The following is a 17,368-nucleotide window of genomic DNA, read 5'->3' on the forward strand; positions in this document are numbered from 1 at the left end:
GCTTGTGCTACCTGATTTCTAGATACATATCTTACTTATCACTAATACAGTTGGAGAGGTGGTGGTCTAGTGGGTAAGGGCCTGGATTCAAATCCCAGCCCTGCCACTTCCTGCCTGTGTGACTTGGGTGAGTCACTTAACCTCTCTGTACCTCAGTTTCCTCATGTATTAAATAGAAAGAAGCAACATCCTTCCACAAAACTTTGGAAAAAATTTAGCGTGAGGATAAAATTCTTTACTGTATTTAAAACGCTTCAAACGATGCCTGGCCCACAGCAGACACAGAATATTGTCGTCATTCAGTCCCTAAGTCCTGTTCGACTCCTTGTGACCCCATGAACTGCAGCAGGCCGGGCTTCCCTGCCCTTCACCATCTCCCAGAGCTTGCTCAAGCTCATGTCCATTGAGACAGTGATGCCATCCAACCATCTCACCCTCTGCTGCCCCCTTCTACAACCCTCAGTCTCTCCTAGCATCAGGGTTGTTTCCAGTGAGTCAGCTCCTCGCATCAGTGGCCCAAGTATTGGAGCTTCAACTTTAGCACGCGTCCCTCCAGTGAATATTCAGGGTTGATTTCCTTTAAGATTGATCAGTTTGATCTCCTTGCTGTCCAAGGGACTCTCAAGAGTATAAAAAATGCAGAATATTAGCTTTTGTGAATTGTAGCAAAGACATAGGGTTGTGACATGGATCCAGTTAAAAATTATGTTTGTAGCTGGATGATGTGAAACTTCCTGCCCTGTAACTGGCACACAGTAGGTGCTCGGTAACTGTTAGCTGCTCACTTCATCAGCTGGTGGAGGCCGCTGATGTGTCCCCTACCCTGGTAGCTGCCAGGCCTCAGGGGCCAGCGCTGCTATGGAATGGCTTTGAGCAGGTAGGGTTGGGAATGTTATAGCCACACACACAGGGTGGGTGATGCAGCCTTAAGATCTGGGCTGCCATCCAGCTTCCCACTTCCTGGGCAAGTCCCTCACCCTAAGCCTGTCTCCCCGTCTGTAAGATGGAGGGAACTCAAGGGTTCAGAACCGTTACGTGCTACTGACCTGGGTGACCAGCTGCCCCAGTCTGCTCAGGGCTGAGAGACTTCTGGGAATGAGGGACTTGCAGAGCTAAAACAGGACAGGGGACTTCCCTGGCAGTCCCGCGGTTAAGAATCCTCCTTGCAATTCAGGGAACGTGGGTTCAATCCCTGGTCGGGGAACTAGGATCCCACATGTCTTGGAGCAGCTAAGCCCACACGCTGCAGCTACCGAGCCTGTGCGCTCTAGAGCCTGAGGGCCACAGGGAAGACCCATCACAGCCAAAAAAAAGAACCAGAACAGGAACCGGTTAATAGGGATGGGTGATCACCCTACCTGTTGACCGCACAGAATGAATCAAGCACGTAGGATTTCAAATGAATTTCAATTGTCCTGAAACAAGGTTATCAAAGGGCTTCCCGGGTGGCTCAGGTGGTAAAGGATCCACCCACAGTGCAGAAGACCCAGGTTCGATCCCTGGGTTGGGAAGACCCCCTGGAGAAGGGCATGGCAACCCACTCCAGTATTCGCCTAGAGAATCCCATGGACAGAGGAGCCTGGTGGGCTACAGTCTATGAGATTGTGAAGAGTTGGATATGACTGAGTGACTCACCCTTTCACTTTCATCAAAACATTTACATTTTTTGCTTCTTTATTAACCATTAACTACAAGATTTAGGGTTGTTAGTCCCAACAGCTACCACAGTTGCAATAAGCATAAACAATGTTTTTAAGTGCTTGTAACTACCCCACGGGGGTGAGGAAATCTCCCGCTGGTGACCGAGTCACCTTCAATGTATCTCCTACCTGCGTAATTGAAGCAGCGGCTAACCTTCAGGGAGAAGTGAGCAAGGCCAGAACTGTAATCTTTTCCCAGCCAAGTTCAGAGCCCCCTGAATTCTGCCCACAGCCCCCTAGGTCCCCAGGGGCCGCAGGTTCAGAGCCCCTTAGGAGCAGTACAGGTCGGGATGGAGACAGAGGTCAGGGGTACCTGTGCGGGATGGATGCTCCATGGGGGTGGGCGGGGCTCCCAGCATCGCCCCCACTGCCCCTCCACAGATGCCCCCGGGCAGTACGGAGCCTACTTCTATGACAACGGCTTCCTCGCTCTCCCGGGCCGCATCTTCTCCAGGAGGTAAGACCAGTGTTGGGAAGGTCTGTGGGCCCGGGGTGGGACTTCTGCCCCCTCACCCTCTTTCTCCACCGCAGCCTCCCCGAGGTGCCTGAGACCATCGAGCTGGAGGTTCGGACCAGCACTGCCAGCGGCCTCCTGGTCTGGCAGGGCGAGGTGAGTGTGGGGCGTCCGGCCCGGGGCCTCAGGCTCCCCAGCCTCTTGGTGGCCGGGGAAGAGAGAAAGGGGGTGGCCACAGCCGCTGGGGCCACAGAGACGCTGTGTTTCCCTGGCAGGAGACGGGACAGTCCGGCCGAGGCAAGGACTTCATCAGTCTTGGGCTTCAGGACGGGCACCTCGTCTTCAGGTGGGTCCCGGCCCCTCCTCTCCCTTCCCTCACCCCCCTTTCCTTCACTGGCTTTCCCTCCGGTCCCCTCCCCAGCCACACCCCCAACTCCCCCACTCCAGTCCCACCCCCTGCTCACGCCCTCTGGGGCCTGTGTGCCTGCAGCTACCAGCTGGGCAGCGGGGAGGCCCGCCTGGTCTCCGAAGACCCCATTAACGATGGCGAGTGGCATCGTGTGACGGCGCTGCGGTAAGGGAGCCCCCCCGCCCGGGCACTGGGGTGAGGGGCCAGAGTTCCCCCATCACATGGAGGGGGCAGGCATTGAGCTCTGGGGAGACAGAATTTGAGGGCGGGGTCAGCGGGGCGATCACCACCCAGAGCACAGACTTCCAGGACAGCGGGCGGGGATGGGCACACGAGCACCCCAGGGGATGGGGGAAATCCGGGTGGGGTGCTCGGAAGCTGTGTGTGTGGCGCCAGATCTCTCACCCAGCCGGGGGTTGGGGAACAGGAAAAAGCTTGGGGAGCAGGAGGCGGACCTCTCTGTCATAAAGGGAGGGGACCCTCATGGGGCTGGGGAGGACGAGGAATAGCGGGTGAGGGCCGGACTCCCGTTCCGATGCAGAGAGGGCCAGAGAGGCTCCATCCAGGTGGATGGAGAGGAGCTGGTGAGCGGCCAGTCCCCAGGCCCGAACGTGGCGGTCAACACCAAGGGCAGCATCTACGTCGGTAAGTCCTGAAGGCCGGCCTCGGGGCAGGCTGGGGCCCTGCTCCTCTGGGTGCTGAGGGGGAACTGGGGGCCCCTGCACCCCCCAGCAGAGCTGGAGCCCCTCCCGGGGCTCCTGGAGCTGATGGGCCCGCCCTCTCCCCCCACCCCGCAGGCGGAGCCCCCAACGTGGCCGTGCTGACCGGGGGCAGGTTCTCCTCGGGCATCACGGGCTGCATCAAGAACCTGGTGCTGCACTCCGCCCGGCCCGGCGGCCCGCCCCCGCAGCCAGTAGACATGCAGCACCGTGCCCAGGCAGGGGCCAACACACGCCCCTGCCCCTCGTAGGCCCTGCCTGCCCCGCACGGACTCCTGGGCCGCACCCCAGCCCCGCAACGGCGACTATATTATTATTAATATTATTATGATGATGATGATGAATATTTTGTAAGAAACCGAGGCGATGCCACGCTTTGCTGCTACTGCCCTGGGCTGGACTGGAGGGTGGGCACGTCACGTCCTCCCGCCCCCACCCACAAACACACCTGGGCAGAGCCACAGGCTGTGGGCACAGCAGGTTGCACCAGAGCCGGTGCCTCGGGGGGCCACCAGGACTCGGGGTTAGGCGCAGTGGCTCAGTGGGGTCAGAACCGCCCCCACCAACAGAGCCCCCCCCAAGGCAGTGCTGGGCCGCCCGTTTGTTCAGCCTCGGGGCGGTGGCCCTCATTTCTGTGGAGCCGACATCGGCTTCCAGCCCGGCACCTTGCCAGCCACCTTGGAGCCTCACCAGATACCCGGAGCGGAGGGCATCAATTGGCCTTGGCCATCCTCCTCTGGGTTGGGAAGGCTCTTTAGTGCCAACTGTGGAGCAAAAGGCAGCTCACCCCTGGGCAGGCAGCCCCCAATCCCCCCCACCAGCCCACGTCCCAGCCCCGTTCCACCCCTATCAGACCAGCTGGGCCCCCGGCCCCTGGCAGCCTCCCCTTCCCACCAAGCCCTCCTGGCCTGCATCGCCCCCTCCCCACCAACCCCACACCTAGCCCAGGGCCCCCTTGCCCTCAAGGGGCTGCAAGGGAAACTCCAGCCCACTCGTACCAGGAGCTGCTACAGGCAGAGCCCCACACTGAGAGGGGCTTCCTGCCCGCACCAGGCCACGTCCCCCCCCACGGATCTGGAAGTGAAGGCCCAGGGGACATGGGGGGAAGAGGCCTTGGTGGTCAGAAAGAGTAAGTGCCTTGGGTGCGGGGAGCTGGGACACATGACTGGGAGGGGCAGGGAGGGGATGTGCCTGTCCTGCCCCGTCTGTGGGCGCCCGAGGGCCCGCCTGGAGGCACGCGCCCGCCCCGCCAGCAGCCCCCAGACGTGGGGCCGGGACGCCTGGCCCCTGTGTCCTAGAAGGGGCCCTCCTGTGGTCTTTGTCTTGATCTTTCTTAATAAACGGTGCTATCCCCGCCAGGGCTGTTGTCTCCTGTGTCTTTGATTCAAGCGGGACTCGTGGTCCCTGAGGGTGGGCCGGGGTGGGCCCAAGCAGGATGGACCAGCGAGGTCCAGGGTTGCAGTGAGACAGCTTCAGGCGCACGAGGCCCCTGCTCCCTGCCCCTCGTGGATCCAGCAGAGTGCCAGCTGCCAAAACAAGCTGCAGGGCCAACTGTCCCAGTGGCCTTCAGCATGACCCTCCGAGGCAGAAATCGTCCCATCTTCCAGAGGGGCAGACTGAGTCTCGAGGGCTCAGAGGTAGACAGCCCTGTTGGGGGTGGGGGCGGGGGCAGAACCCGGGGACCGTCCGATCCCAGAGCCCACTCTCTTCCCTCCGATGCCCGAAGCCTCTCTAGGAATGCACCCCCTGATGCTGGAAGGCTGGCTCACTCGACCGCAGCCCCCCAGGGGCCACTTGGCCAGGACACGTGTAACAGATGGTGCAGCAGAGGCCACGGGCCCGGGCCCGGCAGGCCAGCTGGCCGGAGAAGCAGCAGCACCAGAGGAGGCCCAGGAGGAGGCCAGCAGAGGCTAGGGACAGCGAGGAGGCCAGCGCCACCCCCTGCAGCCGGGGCCCTGCAGAAAGAGAGTCCACTCAGGCCTTGGCCCGGGCCTGCTGCCCCCTGCCCATCCCTGGAGCGGGACAAGTATGATCTCGGTGGATACAGCGACAGTGGGTGGTAACCAAGAGCCACCTACCTTCCAGAGCTACACCCTGTCGGGCAGGGTCCCAGTGGGCTGGTGGGCTCATCTCAGCTGCCGTCCCCAGTGGGCCTGAAGACGGGAGAGCTGCAGAGGGAGTCAGGGTTTGGGAGGTACTGTCATCTGTATTCCCCTCCTGGCTGGACTCTGGAGAGGGAGCTGAAGGGGGAAATAACCACCAACACACTGAGATTTGATGATTAAATGATTATGTCTCATTTAATCCTCCTAAAACCTCTGAGCAAGTGTTAGCATTTTTATTTTACTGATAAGGAATGGATGGGGAAACAGTGGAAACAGGGACAGACTTTATTTTTCTGGGCTCCAAAATCACAGCCGATGATGACTGCAGCCATGAAATTAAAAGACACTTACTCCTTGGAAAAGTTATGACCAACCTAGACAGCATATTAAAAAGCAGAGACATCACTTTGCCAACAAAGGTCCATCTAGTCAAAGCTATACTTTTCCAGTGGTCATGTATGGATGTGAGAGTTGAACTGTAAAGAAAGCTGAGCACCGAAGAATTGATGCTTTTGAACTGCGGTGTTGGAGAAGACTCTTGAGAGTCCCTTGGACTGCAAGGAGATCCAACCAGTCCATCCTAAAGGAAATCAGTCCTGAATATTCACTGGAAGGACTGATGCTGAAGCTGAAACTCTAATACCTTGGCCACCAGATGCAAAGCACTGACTCATTTGAAAAGACCCTGATGCTGGGAAAGATTGAAGGCAGGAGGAGAAGCGGACGACAGAGGATGAGATGGTTGGATGGCATTACCGACTCAATGGACATGGGTTTGACCAAGCTCTGGGAGTTGGTGATGGACAGGGAGGCCTGGCGTGCTGCAGTCCATGCGGTCACAAAGAGTCAGACACGACTGAGCAACTGGACTGAAGCACAGAGGGAGGCTGAGTCACTTGCCCAGGTCACACAACTGGAAGTAGCAGAGGGGACCTGAACGCACAGTCTAGCAGCACCGTGCTCTGCGCTGGGCTCTTCACCCACAGGATTTCACTTAAAGTTCATGACAAATCTAAGAGCCTCAGTTTATCATCCTCAGTTTACAGGTAAAGAAACGAAAGCACAGGGAGGTTCATTCTTCCACTTAATCGACGAGTATTTTTTGATCATCTACTATACCCCAGGCATTGCTCTGGGGACTAAGGGATATGACAGTGAGAAAAATACACAAAAATGTCTTCAAGGAGGGCTTTCCTGGTGTCTCAGTGGTAAAGAATCCGTCTGCCAATGCAAGACACACGGGTTCGAACCCTGATCCAGGTGGTGCTAGTGGTTAAAAAAAAAAAAAAATCCTGCTTGCCAGTGCAGGAGACATAAGAGATGTAGGTTCAATCCCTGGGTCTGGAAGGTCTCCAGGAGGAGGGCATAGCAACCCACTCCAGTATTCTTGCCTGGAGAATACCATGGACTCTGGTATTCTGGAAGAGCCTGGTAGACTATATTCTGTGGGGTCACAAAGAGTCAGACATGATGGAAATGACTTCAGTTCAGTTCAGTCACTCAGTCGTGTCCAATTCTTTGTGACCCCATGGACTGCAGCACACCAGGCCTCCCTGTCCATCACCAACTCCTGGAGTTTACTCAAACTCATGTCCATGGAGTCAGTGATGCCATCCAGCCATCTCATCCTCTGTCGGCCCCTTCTTCCACCTTCAATCTTTCCCAGCATCAGGGTCTTTTCAAATGAGTCAGTTCTTCTTGGAAATGACAGAACGCACCCTCAGCACCACTGAAACGCCATTTGGAAGCAGCTGGACCAGATCACCTCCAGCATCTTCAAGCTCTAACGTCCTCTGGTCCTCAGGCTTGAGGTCCTCAGCCTGGTCTGGACAGAGTCCCTGCTGCTTCCCCTTATCCTCTCCCGCCACACCCCTGCCTCCGGCTCCCATCCCAGCTGCTCGGCGGGGCCCAGGCCCCACCCCCGACTGACCTCCGCAGTTGGCTGGTGGCCAGGAGGCCTGGTCACTGCCATCACCACAGTTGTCCATGGCCCAGCGATCGCACACCAGGCTCGGGGGGATGCACCTGCCATTCCGACACGGGAAGTAGGCACCACAGGATCCTGTGGCAGAGAGGGGAGGCATGTGATGAGGACCCTGGGCACCGGGGCAGGTCTGGCCCTTCGGGGAGGGAATGTGGGACGTGTGAGCAGGAGAGGCTGTTTCCAGGTGCGTGCAGATGAGAGTATGGATGAGACAGGGGTGTGATCATAAAGATGATGAGGGTGACGGTGGCTAAGATTTACGGAGTTGCTATGCCAGGCCCGGCATGGTTCGCATCACAGCTCATCAAGTTCTCACAGCAACCCTGTGGGGTCAATACTGTTATCAACCCCATTTTAGAGAGGAGAAGACTGAGGCACAGGGAGGCTAGGTCGCTAGACCAAGGCCACATAGCTTATATCTAAGCAGCGGGGTAGGAGTTCCGCCCCATGCTCGTGTGAGCCTGTGAGTGTGTATGTGCACGTGTGAGGGCCCGGTGACCGGAACACTCCAAGCACCTCCCACTCTCAGCACTGTAGCCGTACGGCTCGTTCCTCTCAGGTCTCCACTCAAATGCCATCTTGCCCGAAGGACCGCCCTCACCCCTACACGAGACCCGCACACCACCCCTCCCCCCGCCCCTTTATCCTGACTCCGGTTCCCCTGTAGCACTTACCACCTCTGCAGGACACACATTTGCTTGATTCTCTGTGGTCTGTCTCGCCCACTAGAATGTCAGCTCAAGTGAGGCAGGGACTTCTCTTTCACTCATGGCTGCGTGAATCCCTGGAGCCTGGAAGAGCACCTGGTGCCTGGCAGCTAACTCAATACTTGTTAAATGAATGAGCACACGCGTGGACGAGAAAAGGGGATGACTTGGTGCCCAGGTGCGGCAGACAGGTTGGCTTATGCAGCACCCCATTCTGCGGAAAAAAGCTGGGTCAGGCAGTACTGACCAATACCATGGCTCAGAGCTGAGCATGGGAATCAGAGCATTCCATTCCTGGTTCTGGGAATGGACACATGGCCCATGTGACTAATCAGATTTGACCCTGAGGACTTTTGCTAGAACCTTAAGATCCCTGCAGTTGTCTGGCGGTCCAGTGGGTAGGACTTGGCATTTCCACTGCAGGGGGCTCGGGTTCAGTCCCTGGTCAGGAACTGAGATCCTGCCAGCCACACGACGGCACAGCCAAAAAAGAAAAGATCCTCACTCTTTTTTTCATTGAGGTGAGAGTTATAAGACAGACTGTATTCTTGGAGCTGCAGGGTCACCTTGCTGCCAAGTAGAAAGAGGGAGCTAGAGTTGCCTGAGATGGAAGCCAAACAGATCCAAAGCAAAGGGAGAAAAATAAAGAGAGAGAGCCTAGGAGGCATCTCTTGAGCTCTTGGATCCATCTATACCTGAACCAACACCTTAATATCCCAGTTATAGGAGCCCCCCAAATTCTCCTTTGGCCTAAGCCAACTTGAATTGGGTTTCTTACATATGCATATGAAAGTGAATGCTCTCATAAGCACAAGATGTGTAGGTGTCAGAGCGAATATCTATGAGCGGAAACACAAACAGTAATATGATAAAAAGCGATCCAAAGGAGCCAGAGTTGCAACACAGCTTCACCACTGCCACCTGCTCTTCAGAGCCCAATCCTGCTAAACACAGAGCAGCTGCGACATGCCTGGCTGGCGCCTCACAGGAGGGCAAGGTCATGGGGGGAAAGGGAGAGAGAGGAAATAAAGAAGGGAGGGAGGGAAGGAGTTGGTTTCCAATTAGCCCGTGAGACCTTCTTGCAAAACAACATTAGGACCCTTGGTGCAGGAGCCAGAAAGGAGACCCCAAGCCCCATCAGTCATGGCCCCAAAGAGACACAGGAGATGGCAGGGCGTGCTCTCTGACCAGCTCAGGTTGAAGGGCTGTCGACGGCCTGGCATGTCGAGGTCCAGCTCCTGGTGAACCTGGGTTGGCTCTCAGAGCCCCCCGACTCCCTTGTTCTTGCCTCCAAGTTCTCACGACCCCATATTTAATGCTCCAGTCTGGTTATTTTGGCAGAGAGAGCGATGAAGCTTCTCTGTGGTTTTGGAAATTTCTGGGCTTTGGCAGCTCGTCTGGGGTAGCATCAGTGAGTGTCTCCAGTCCTGGGGAACCTGCCAGGACTAAAGCCTTGACTCAATGTGAGCAGAGGACCAACTCTAGCAGTTACAGCCCTGCTGTTCCGCCTGTGATTGGGGTGGCTGGCAGCACTTTGCCTAACCTCCCTGAGCCTGTTTCCCATCCATCAATAGGAGAGTATGACCCAGCAGAGCTGCTGTGAGAACAGAGATCTGGCTTGCCAAGGGCGGGAGACAATGCTCAATAAGGGATCGCTGTTAATATCACAATCAGTTCCCTTTCCTTGCCTAAGTAGGTTTCCCCCACTTACAGTCACCAAGAGTCCTAACTCTCCGCCCCTCTGCAATCGTCTGAGAAGCAGATTCAGGACAGAGGAGCCGGTGTGTGAACATACGTGGGCGTGAGTTGCCTGGAAGTGTGCAAAGTGGTACTGTGTATGAGGTGTGTTATGCGAACTGTGTGTGCGAAAGTGCCGTATGTAAGCCAGGTGGGTCGTGCGTTGGCAGCCTGTGTGTGCCGGGTGTGTGGAGTCGTGTGTACGAGGTGTATGCTTGCGCCGTGTGTATGAGGGAGTGGATGCTGGAGTGTGAGGTGCGGGAAGTCAAGTCCCCGCGGTTGGCTCTCGGTCTGGACCGCGCCACCCACTTCTCTCCTGCAGGCCCAGGCCCCTCCGTGTCCAGGCCGACTGCCCCAACCCACCCAGCCGGAAAGAGGTGACTTCGCCCACGAAGTCCACGCGGGGCTGGCGGCCTCTGGTGACCAGGCGCAGGCCCAGGAGGTCCCCGGAGGTCGTCACCGGGGCCGGGATGGTCAGGCCGCAGAGCGGGGCTCCCAGGGGCCGGGGCGTCCCCGGCGGCCCCTCGTACAACTGCAGGTAGGAGCCGGGGGCGCAGGGGTCTGCCTGCAGCGGGGCGGAGGCGTTGAGCGCCGGGGGCGGCATGGACGGCGGGGCCAGGCTGTAGACCAGGAAGAAGCGGAACTGGAGGCGGATCCTGTCGCCGGGGGCGGCCGCCCGCACCCAGAGCCCGCAGTCCATGTCCGGGGCCACGAAGTAAAAGCGGCGCGACGCGGAGTGCGAGCGCAGCAGCAGCCCGTCCGCCTGCCTGGTCCGGCCGCACAGGTCCACCAGGTCAGCTGCAACGGAGAGACCGGCCCTGGAACCGAGGTGCCCGGCCTGGCCCCTGCCGTCTGCCCAGGGGCAGATGATCGGTCCATCTCAGAATATTTCTGAGGGCTACAAAATTTAATTCAAGTCCTCAATCTCTTATTCAGAAACCCTAGGATAGGGACTTCCCTGAGGCCAAGCGGTAAAGACTTCCCCCTCCAATGGAGGTGGGGGTGGCGGGGGGTCGGGGTGGCGGGGGGAGGGGGGGCGGCAGGTTCCAGGGTTCCACCCCTGGCAAGTGAGCTAAGATCCCACCTGCCAGGTGGCCCAAAAAACAAAACATAAAACAAATAATATTGTAACAAACTCAATAAGAACAGTCCACATTTTAAAAAAAATCTAAAAAAAAAAAACCCACCTTGGGATATGGTTTCAGGATTTCCCAGATTTTAGAAAGATGATACAGCCTCAAACGGAGTCTGCCTCAGCCCTCTGTGATCAAACACATTTTCTAGAGCAGTTGTACAGAACATTTACCCTAAGTTGGAGAAGGAAATGGCAACCCACTCCAGTACTCTTGCCTGGAAAATCCCATGGACAGAGGAGCCTGATAGGCTGCAGTCCACGGGGTCTCCAAGAGTTGGACACGACTGAGCGACTTCATTTTCACTTTTCACTTTCATGCATTGGAGAAGGAAATGGCAACCCACTCCAGTGTTCTTGCCTGGAGAATCCCAGGGACGGGGGAGCCTGGTGGGCTGCTGTCTATGGGGTCCCACAGAGTCGGACACAACTGAAGCGACTTAGCAGCAGCAGCCGCAGCAGGACAAATAAAGATAATACACAGACTCCTATCAGTTCAGGTCAAGGTGTTGCCAGTTAGTTAAAAAAACAATATTGGTTGTCAGACCTTCCCGTATTTTGCAGTGGAAACTAAAGGACTGTGGGCACATATGGGTGTGGGTGTAGTGCTTCGGGGAGCACCTACTGAGCACTGCAGAAGTGCTAGTTTTATCTTGTGTAAGGAAGGATGGGAGAGACACAGTTGGGCACCTGCCCAGACAATAGCCATTCCCTGGTTCTCCTTGCTAAAGAAACTCAGTTCCCCTCAGTTGTCAGGGAGCAACGTGTTAGCCCCCTGGTCATTAGCCTAATCCAAGTCTTCTAATCCTAATTCTATTTGCCAGGTTTAGGGGTTGGCATGTGACCTGATTCTGGCCAATAAGATTTAAGGAGAGGCTTGCTGAGGGTTCCTGAGAAAGATTTTCCTCCTTAACAAAAAAAAAAAAAAAAGGAAGGAAACCTGTGGGATGAGTAGCCCCCCTTTCTTCCTGCTTTTGAAAGTCATTGACTGAGGATGTGATGTCCGGAGCTGCAGCAGCCATCTTGCAAGGATGAGGTCATGAGCATTATGGAGGAGCCTTGGCACAGATGCTGGGAGGGATTGGGGGCAGGAGGAGAAGGGGACGACAGAGGATGAGATGGCTGGATGGCATCACTGACTTGATGGACGTGAGTCTCAGTGAACTCCGGGAGTTGGTGATGGATAGGGAGGCCTGACGTGCTGCGATTCATGGGGTTGCAAAGAGTCGGACATGACTAAGCAACTGATCTGATCTGATCTGATCTTCGCACAGTTGAGCTGCTGAAAACCATTCTGGTCTCACCTAAGGCCTCTCTTCTTAAGTGAAATAATAAATGTCCTTATGTTAAACGTTCCCTTTAGTTTGGTATCTGTTCCAGCCCCAAACTTCCTCATTGGTACAGAATTGTTATGAAGGTTAATGAGATAATGCGTAAGTATTCAAGCCATCTCTGATTTTTGTAAGGAGAGAGAGAGAACAGGAGGTGGCTTTTCTGGTGATGGTAAGGGCACTAGTAGTACTTGAGGACAAGCCAGGATCTGGGTCTTTGGGGGAGAAATTCTCCTTTAGGGCTCGGGATGTAGGAGCATCTTCTCATATCTGTGCAGATCTACTAAAGGCAGAACCTGTCCTGGAGGCACATGGGACAGGGGGAGTTTCAGAGAGTGAGTGCACGAGCACCTCCTATGCGCAGGGTGCTGTCTGTGTGTCTTGCATGGTTGATCTCACATGGATAATATTAACAGTCCCTTAAGGAGCAAGGCTCTATTGTTCTTCCCATTTTACTGCTGAGGAAATGAAGACTTAGAAACTGTGAAGTCAGGACTCCCCTGGTGATCTAGTGGTTAAGACTCTGTGCCTCCAGTGCAGGGGGCCACAGGTTTGATCCCTGGTTGGGGAACTAAGATCCCACATGCCCTGCAGTGAGGCCACAAAAAAAAAAAAAAAGTGATGTCAAGGGTAGAGTGAGTGTGTGAATGCAGGGTCATCTGACTCCAAAGTCCACAGCGTTTCCCAGTGCCAGACCTGAGGGCTGCCCCACCTGCCTCCAGGCCGTTGCTTCTGGGTGACTTGGAGCTCCAGCCACCCAGAGGGACTGGGATGGATTTGGGGGTGCCAGGCAAGAGCAGACTCAGAGTTTCCCAGTGTCCCCCAACCCAAGGGATCCCAGCCCATCAGGGTGAATGCTGACTGGGGAAACAGGCTCTAAGGGTGGTGGGCCTGAGTCTCCTGCCTGCCCAGCCAAGCCCCCACATACTCACCAGTGTGCAGAGCTGATGCAGTCAGCGTGGCTGCCCCCAGCAGGAGCAGCCTCTGGGGCAGCTGCGGAGGACGGACCTCCATCCCAGCCATCCTGTGCCCAGCAGTGGGGCAGACCAACAGAATCCGCAGTTTGGGGTCTTTGGGAAGACTGCAGTGGAGGGGTTGGCAGGATGCAGGGAGCAAGAGGAGGCAAGTGCACCAGCTCCTCTGGTCTCTCCAGAGATGTTTGCGCTCCCGGTTCCAGACTCTTCTTCAGATCAGGGTTGTGTCTAGGGTTGCCATGGAGATTTGGGGCTGGGGCAGGAGCCTGGGGAGAGAAGGCGGGGAGGATGCCTGCTCATCCCCTGCCAGACAGGAACCAGGAAACTCAGATCCGGTTCAGCCACAGGGCTTCTGGGAGGGGGGTCCCACAGCCTCAGAGAACTGCTGCCTTCCTGGAGAAGTTGGCATCTTAGGGCCGAGCTTAAGGGAGAGGCCCAGGACACCAAACGGGCCTCTCGGAAGGCCTTAGAGAGGCAGCAAGTGGTGCAGGAGCGCTGGCCCAGGACTCGGCTCTGTTACAAAGGGCTCCTGCCTCAGGGCCTTACTGCTCCTGCGCCTGCACTGCCCCTCCTCCATGTGGTGGTCCATGGCTGACTTCTCTGGGTCATTCATATTTCAAGCTCACGTGTCACCTGCTCAGACCACATTTCCCTGACCGTTTCTCAGTCTAAATTAGTGCTTTCCCTCCTTGTCACTCAGTCACGTGTCCCTGAATTTATCTCAGTGCTCACTGAAATTGCTTTCCTGGTGGTGGTGGTGGTTGAGTCGATCAGTCGTGTCTAACTCTGGCAACCCAATGGACTGTAGCCCACCAGGCTCCTCTGTCCATGGGATTCTCCAGGCAGAATACTGGAGTGGGCTGCCATTTCCTTCTCCAGGGGATCTTCCTGACCCAGGAATTGAACCCGGGTCTCCTGCATTGCAGACAGATTCTTTACTGACTGAGCTACAAAGGGAATTACTTTGCTTATTTATATCTATCTTGTTGTATGTATTATCCATTGACCCCCCCCCCAACTAAAATTCCATGTCTTATTGTTCTCTGAAGCCCTAGGTGATAGCACAGTGCCTGACATAGAGCAAAAATCCAGGAAAAAAGAACTAATATGTGGCATTGAGCAAATGACCTTCCTTTTTTCTGGGTTTTACTTCTTTATGTGTAAAAAGAAGGGCTTGGACCATTTCAGCCTTTTTTAAAAACTGTAATTAGTGGAACAGTTTTTTTTTTTTCAAAAGGCATCATATACAGAACCGTAATATATGAAACTGAAACTTTTCAGGTCTCAGTTTCCTGATCTGCGAAATGGAATAATGGTAGATCTAACTTTGCAGGTGTATTGTAAAGCATACGTAACTTGATACAAGTGGGGGACTTAGAATAGTGTCTGTCTCTATAGTGCAGTGCCCAACGCTTGTCATCATTATTATTTAAACAGATCTTCTGTGTTTCAAGACGTCCCCGCCTCAGACTTTGAGACACCACCTCAGAGTCTAAGGACTCTATGGGAAGGTTAAAACCGTTGGCCTACTGCTCTCTAATGCTCTCCTTTCGAGAGCCGACATTCGACGTCGCCTTGATGCCCTGCTGTGTGTGCTCCAAGGCTAGGCCATGGGAACTCCTTAGGCAGGAGCGGATCTATCATGAAACGCATGAGGCTTGCGCATCAGCACATATTACTTGCATGGGATTATTTCATAATTTCATAAAATTTGCAAAAGTGAGATATTTTAACCACAACCAATTCAGATCACTGTCTCTTTCCACCCCAATCTCCCCCATCACACCTCTCTTCAGATGGCCATGGGCATTTTTGAAACCTGGCTAAAGGAGGTGGCTTTGAACTTGGCTTTGCAGAGGGTATAATTAAGGGTTCTGGCTCCTTCCAGGTGCCGTTTTGTTATTTCTGAACGTCCCAGGACGCCTTCCAGGATCTCCCTCATGCCCTGTGTGCTGTCTGTCCCAGTGCTGTGATATGAAGGTGCAGAACCAGAGGTCATGGCTGTGCCTGCCCTCGTGGTATGAGGGGACTGAAGGAGAAATAAGGTTTGAACTGTGTGAAGCCAATCTTAAAGCTCACATATGTAAGAAATTTGATAGAGCTTATCTCAAGTTTGACAATAATCCTTAAGAGAATGAATAATCTTACTAATAATAATGAACTGCCAAGTTGAGGGAAAAAGTCTAAATCATTACTAATTAAAAATTTTAAAACTAATTTTAATCAGTCATACTAAAGGGAAGACTGGATTATCTTTCTAGTCCTGTCGTGGAAAATCTCATACAGTGTTGTCATAGAAGGGATAAAAGGATATGCTGCCAAAAAAAGGAAGGGAAACGGTATTGTAGAAGGATGTTAAGCAGTCGATTGATAAAAACGTGCTACTGTGTTGACTTTATATTGCCCACGGTATTTGTCAGCTTTTAAACTTTGAAAGATGTTGGACATGGAAGCAACCCAGATGTCCATCGACAGATGAATGGATAAAGAAGATGTGGTGTGTGTATATATATATATATATATATACACACACATACCATGGAAAACTACTCAGTCATTAAAAAAAAGAACAAAACTGAGTCAGTTGTACTGATGTAGATGAACCTAGAGCCTATTATACAGCGTGAAGTAAGTCAGAAGGAGAAAAACAAATATCATATATTAATGCATCAATATGGAGTCTAGAAAAACGGTACAGATGAAAGTCTTTGCAGGACAGGAATAGAGGCGCAGATGCAGAGAATGGACGTGTAGACAGAGTGTGGGGGAAGGAGAGGGCGGGATGAACTGCGAGAATAGCACTGACATATACACACCGCTGCTGCTGCTGCTGCTGCTAAGTCACTTCAGTCGTGTCCGACTCTGTGAGACCCCAGAGACGATAGCCCACCAGGCTCCCCCGTCCCTGGGATTCTCCAGGCAAGAACACCGGAGTGGGTTGCCATTTCCTTCTCCTACCACGTGTGAAACGGACAACAGGCGGAAAGCTGCTCTGTAGTGCAGGGAGCTCAGCTCAGGGCCCTGTGATGACCTGGAGGGGTGGAATGGGATGGTGGGAGAGAGGCTCAAGAGTGAGAGGAGATATGTATATTTATGGCTGATCCACATTGTTGTACAGCAGAAACTAACACAATATTGAATAGTTGGGGAAACAGTGGAAACAGTGTCAGACTTTATTTTTTGGGGCTCCAAAATCACTGCAGATGGTGATTGCAGCCATGAAATTAAAAGACGCTTGCTCCTTGAAAGGAAAGTTATGACCAACCTAAACAGCATATGAAAAAGCAGAGACATCACTTTGCCAACAAAGGTCCATCTAGTCAAGGCTATGGTTTTTCCAGTGGTCATGTATGGATGTGAGAGTTGGACTGTAAAGAAAGCTGAGCACTGAAGAATTGATGCTTTTGAACTGTGGTGTTGGAGAAAACCCCTGAGAGTCCCTTGGACTGCAAGGAGATCCAACCAGTCCATCCTAAAGGAGATCAGTCCTGGGTGTTCATTGGAGGGACTGATGTTGAAGCTGAAACTCCAATACTTTGGCCACCTGATGCGGAGAGCTGACTCATTTGAAAAGACCCTGATGCTGGGAAAGGTTGAAGGCAGGAGGAGAAGGAGAAGGGGACGACAGAGGATAAGATGGTTGGATGGCATCACCAACTCAAGGGACATGGGTTTGGGTGGACTCCGGGAGTTGGTGATGCACAGGGAGGCCTGGCGTGCTGCAGTTCATGGGGTTGCAAAGAGTCGCACACAACTGAGCGACTGAACTGAACTGAAAAAAAGCTGTAAAGAAAAAAAAAAAAGATGTGATGTCTACACACACACACACACACACACACACGATTATTCAGCCATAAAAAAGAATGAAATAATATAATTTGCAACAACATGAATGGGCCTAGAGATTATCATACTAAGTGAAGTAAACCAGACAAAGAAAGACAAATATTAGGGACTTCCCTGGTGATCTGGTGGCTAAGACTCTGCGCTCCCAATGCAAAAGGCCCGGGTTCAATCCCTGGTCAAGAAACTAGATCCCACATGCCACAGCTAAGACCTGGCCCAGGCAAATAAATAAATAATTCTTAAAAAAAAAAGACAAATATTATATGATAT

At 53.8% G+C, this 17,368-nt stretch overlaps 2 protein-coding genes across 16 annotated transcripts in view; one reads left to right on the forward strand and one right to left on the reverse strand.

Moving 5' to 3' along the window:
• HSPG2 (heparan sulfate proteoglycan 2) overlaps positions 1-4,640 on the forward strand; it is a 109,792-nt gene extending 105,152 nt beyond the window's left edge. For 12 of the 15 annotated variants that reach the window (XM_070777197.1, XM_070777214.1, XM_070777209.1 and 9 more), the window contains 6 exons: positions 2,082-2,157; positions 2,232-2,310; positions 2,430-2,500; positions 2,645-2,728; positions 3,105-3,208; positions 3,361-4,640. In XM_070777197.1, the coding sequence (XP_070633298.1) occupies positions 2,082-2,157; positions 2,232-2,310; positions 2,430-2,500; positions 2,645-2,728; positions 3,105-3,208; positions 3,361-3,533 (587 nt within the window). In that variant the 3' untranslated portion in view covers positions 3,534-4,640. The remainder of the gene's footprint in view (positions 1-2,081; positions 2,158-2,231; positions 2,311-2,429; positions 2,501-2,644; positions 2,729-3,104; positions 3,209-3,360) is intronic. The other 3 variants (XM_070777204.1, XM_070777221.1, XM_070777262.1) reach the window with 1 other exon arrangement.
• On the reverse strand, positions 3,909-13,605 carry LDLRAD2 (low density lipoprotein receptor class A domain containing 2). The gene is made up of 6 exons (XM_070798588.1): positions 13,211-13,605; positions 10,179-10,613; positions 7,318-7,449; positions 5,361-5,522; positions 5,052-5,237; positions 3,909-3,967 (listed from the first exon to the last, which is right to left on the reverse strand). The coding sequence occupies exons 1-6, from the start codon at positions 13,299-13,301 to the stop codon at positions 3,909-3,911; spliced, it is 1,065 nt and encodes a 354-aa protein (XP_070654689.1). The 5' UTR covers positions 13,302-13,605.
• Positions 13,606-17,368: the final 3,763 nt, after the last annotated feature.

This window comes from Bos indicus, chromosome 2, assembly GCF_029378745.1.
Source record: "Bos indicus isolate NIAB-ARS_2022 breed Sahiwal x Tharparkar chromosome 2, NIAB-ARS_B.indTharparkar_mat_pri_1.0, whole genome shotgun sequence".
Lineage (NCBI taxonomy): Eukaryota > Metazoa > Chordata > Mammalia > Artiodactyla > Bovidae > Bos > Bos indicus.

Excerpts from the sequence above, each read along its gene's own strand:
- LDLRAD2 (XM_070798588.1), bottom strand. The coding sequence starts at position 13,301 with ATGGCTGGGATGGAGGTCCGTCCTCCGCAGCTGCCCCAGAGGCTGCTC. Across the intron at positions 7,450-10,178 it reads AGTCACCTCTTTCCGGCTGG|GATCCTGTGGTGCCTACTTC; the intron begins GTGGGTTGGGGC and ends TCTCTGCCACAG. Across the intron at positions 3,968-5,051 it reads CCCTGGGGGGCTGCGGTCGA|GCTCCAAGGTGGCTGGCAAG; the intron begins GTGAGCCAGCCT and ends GTATCTGGTGAG.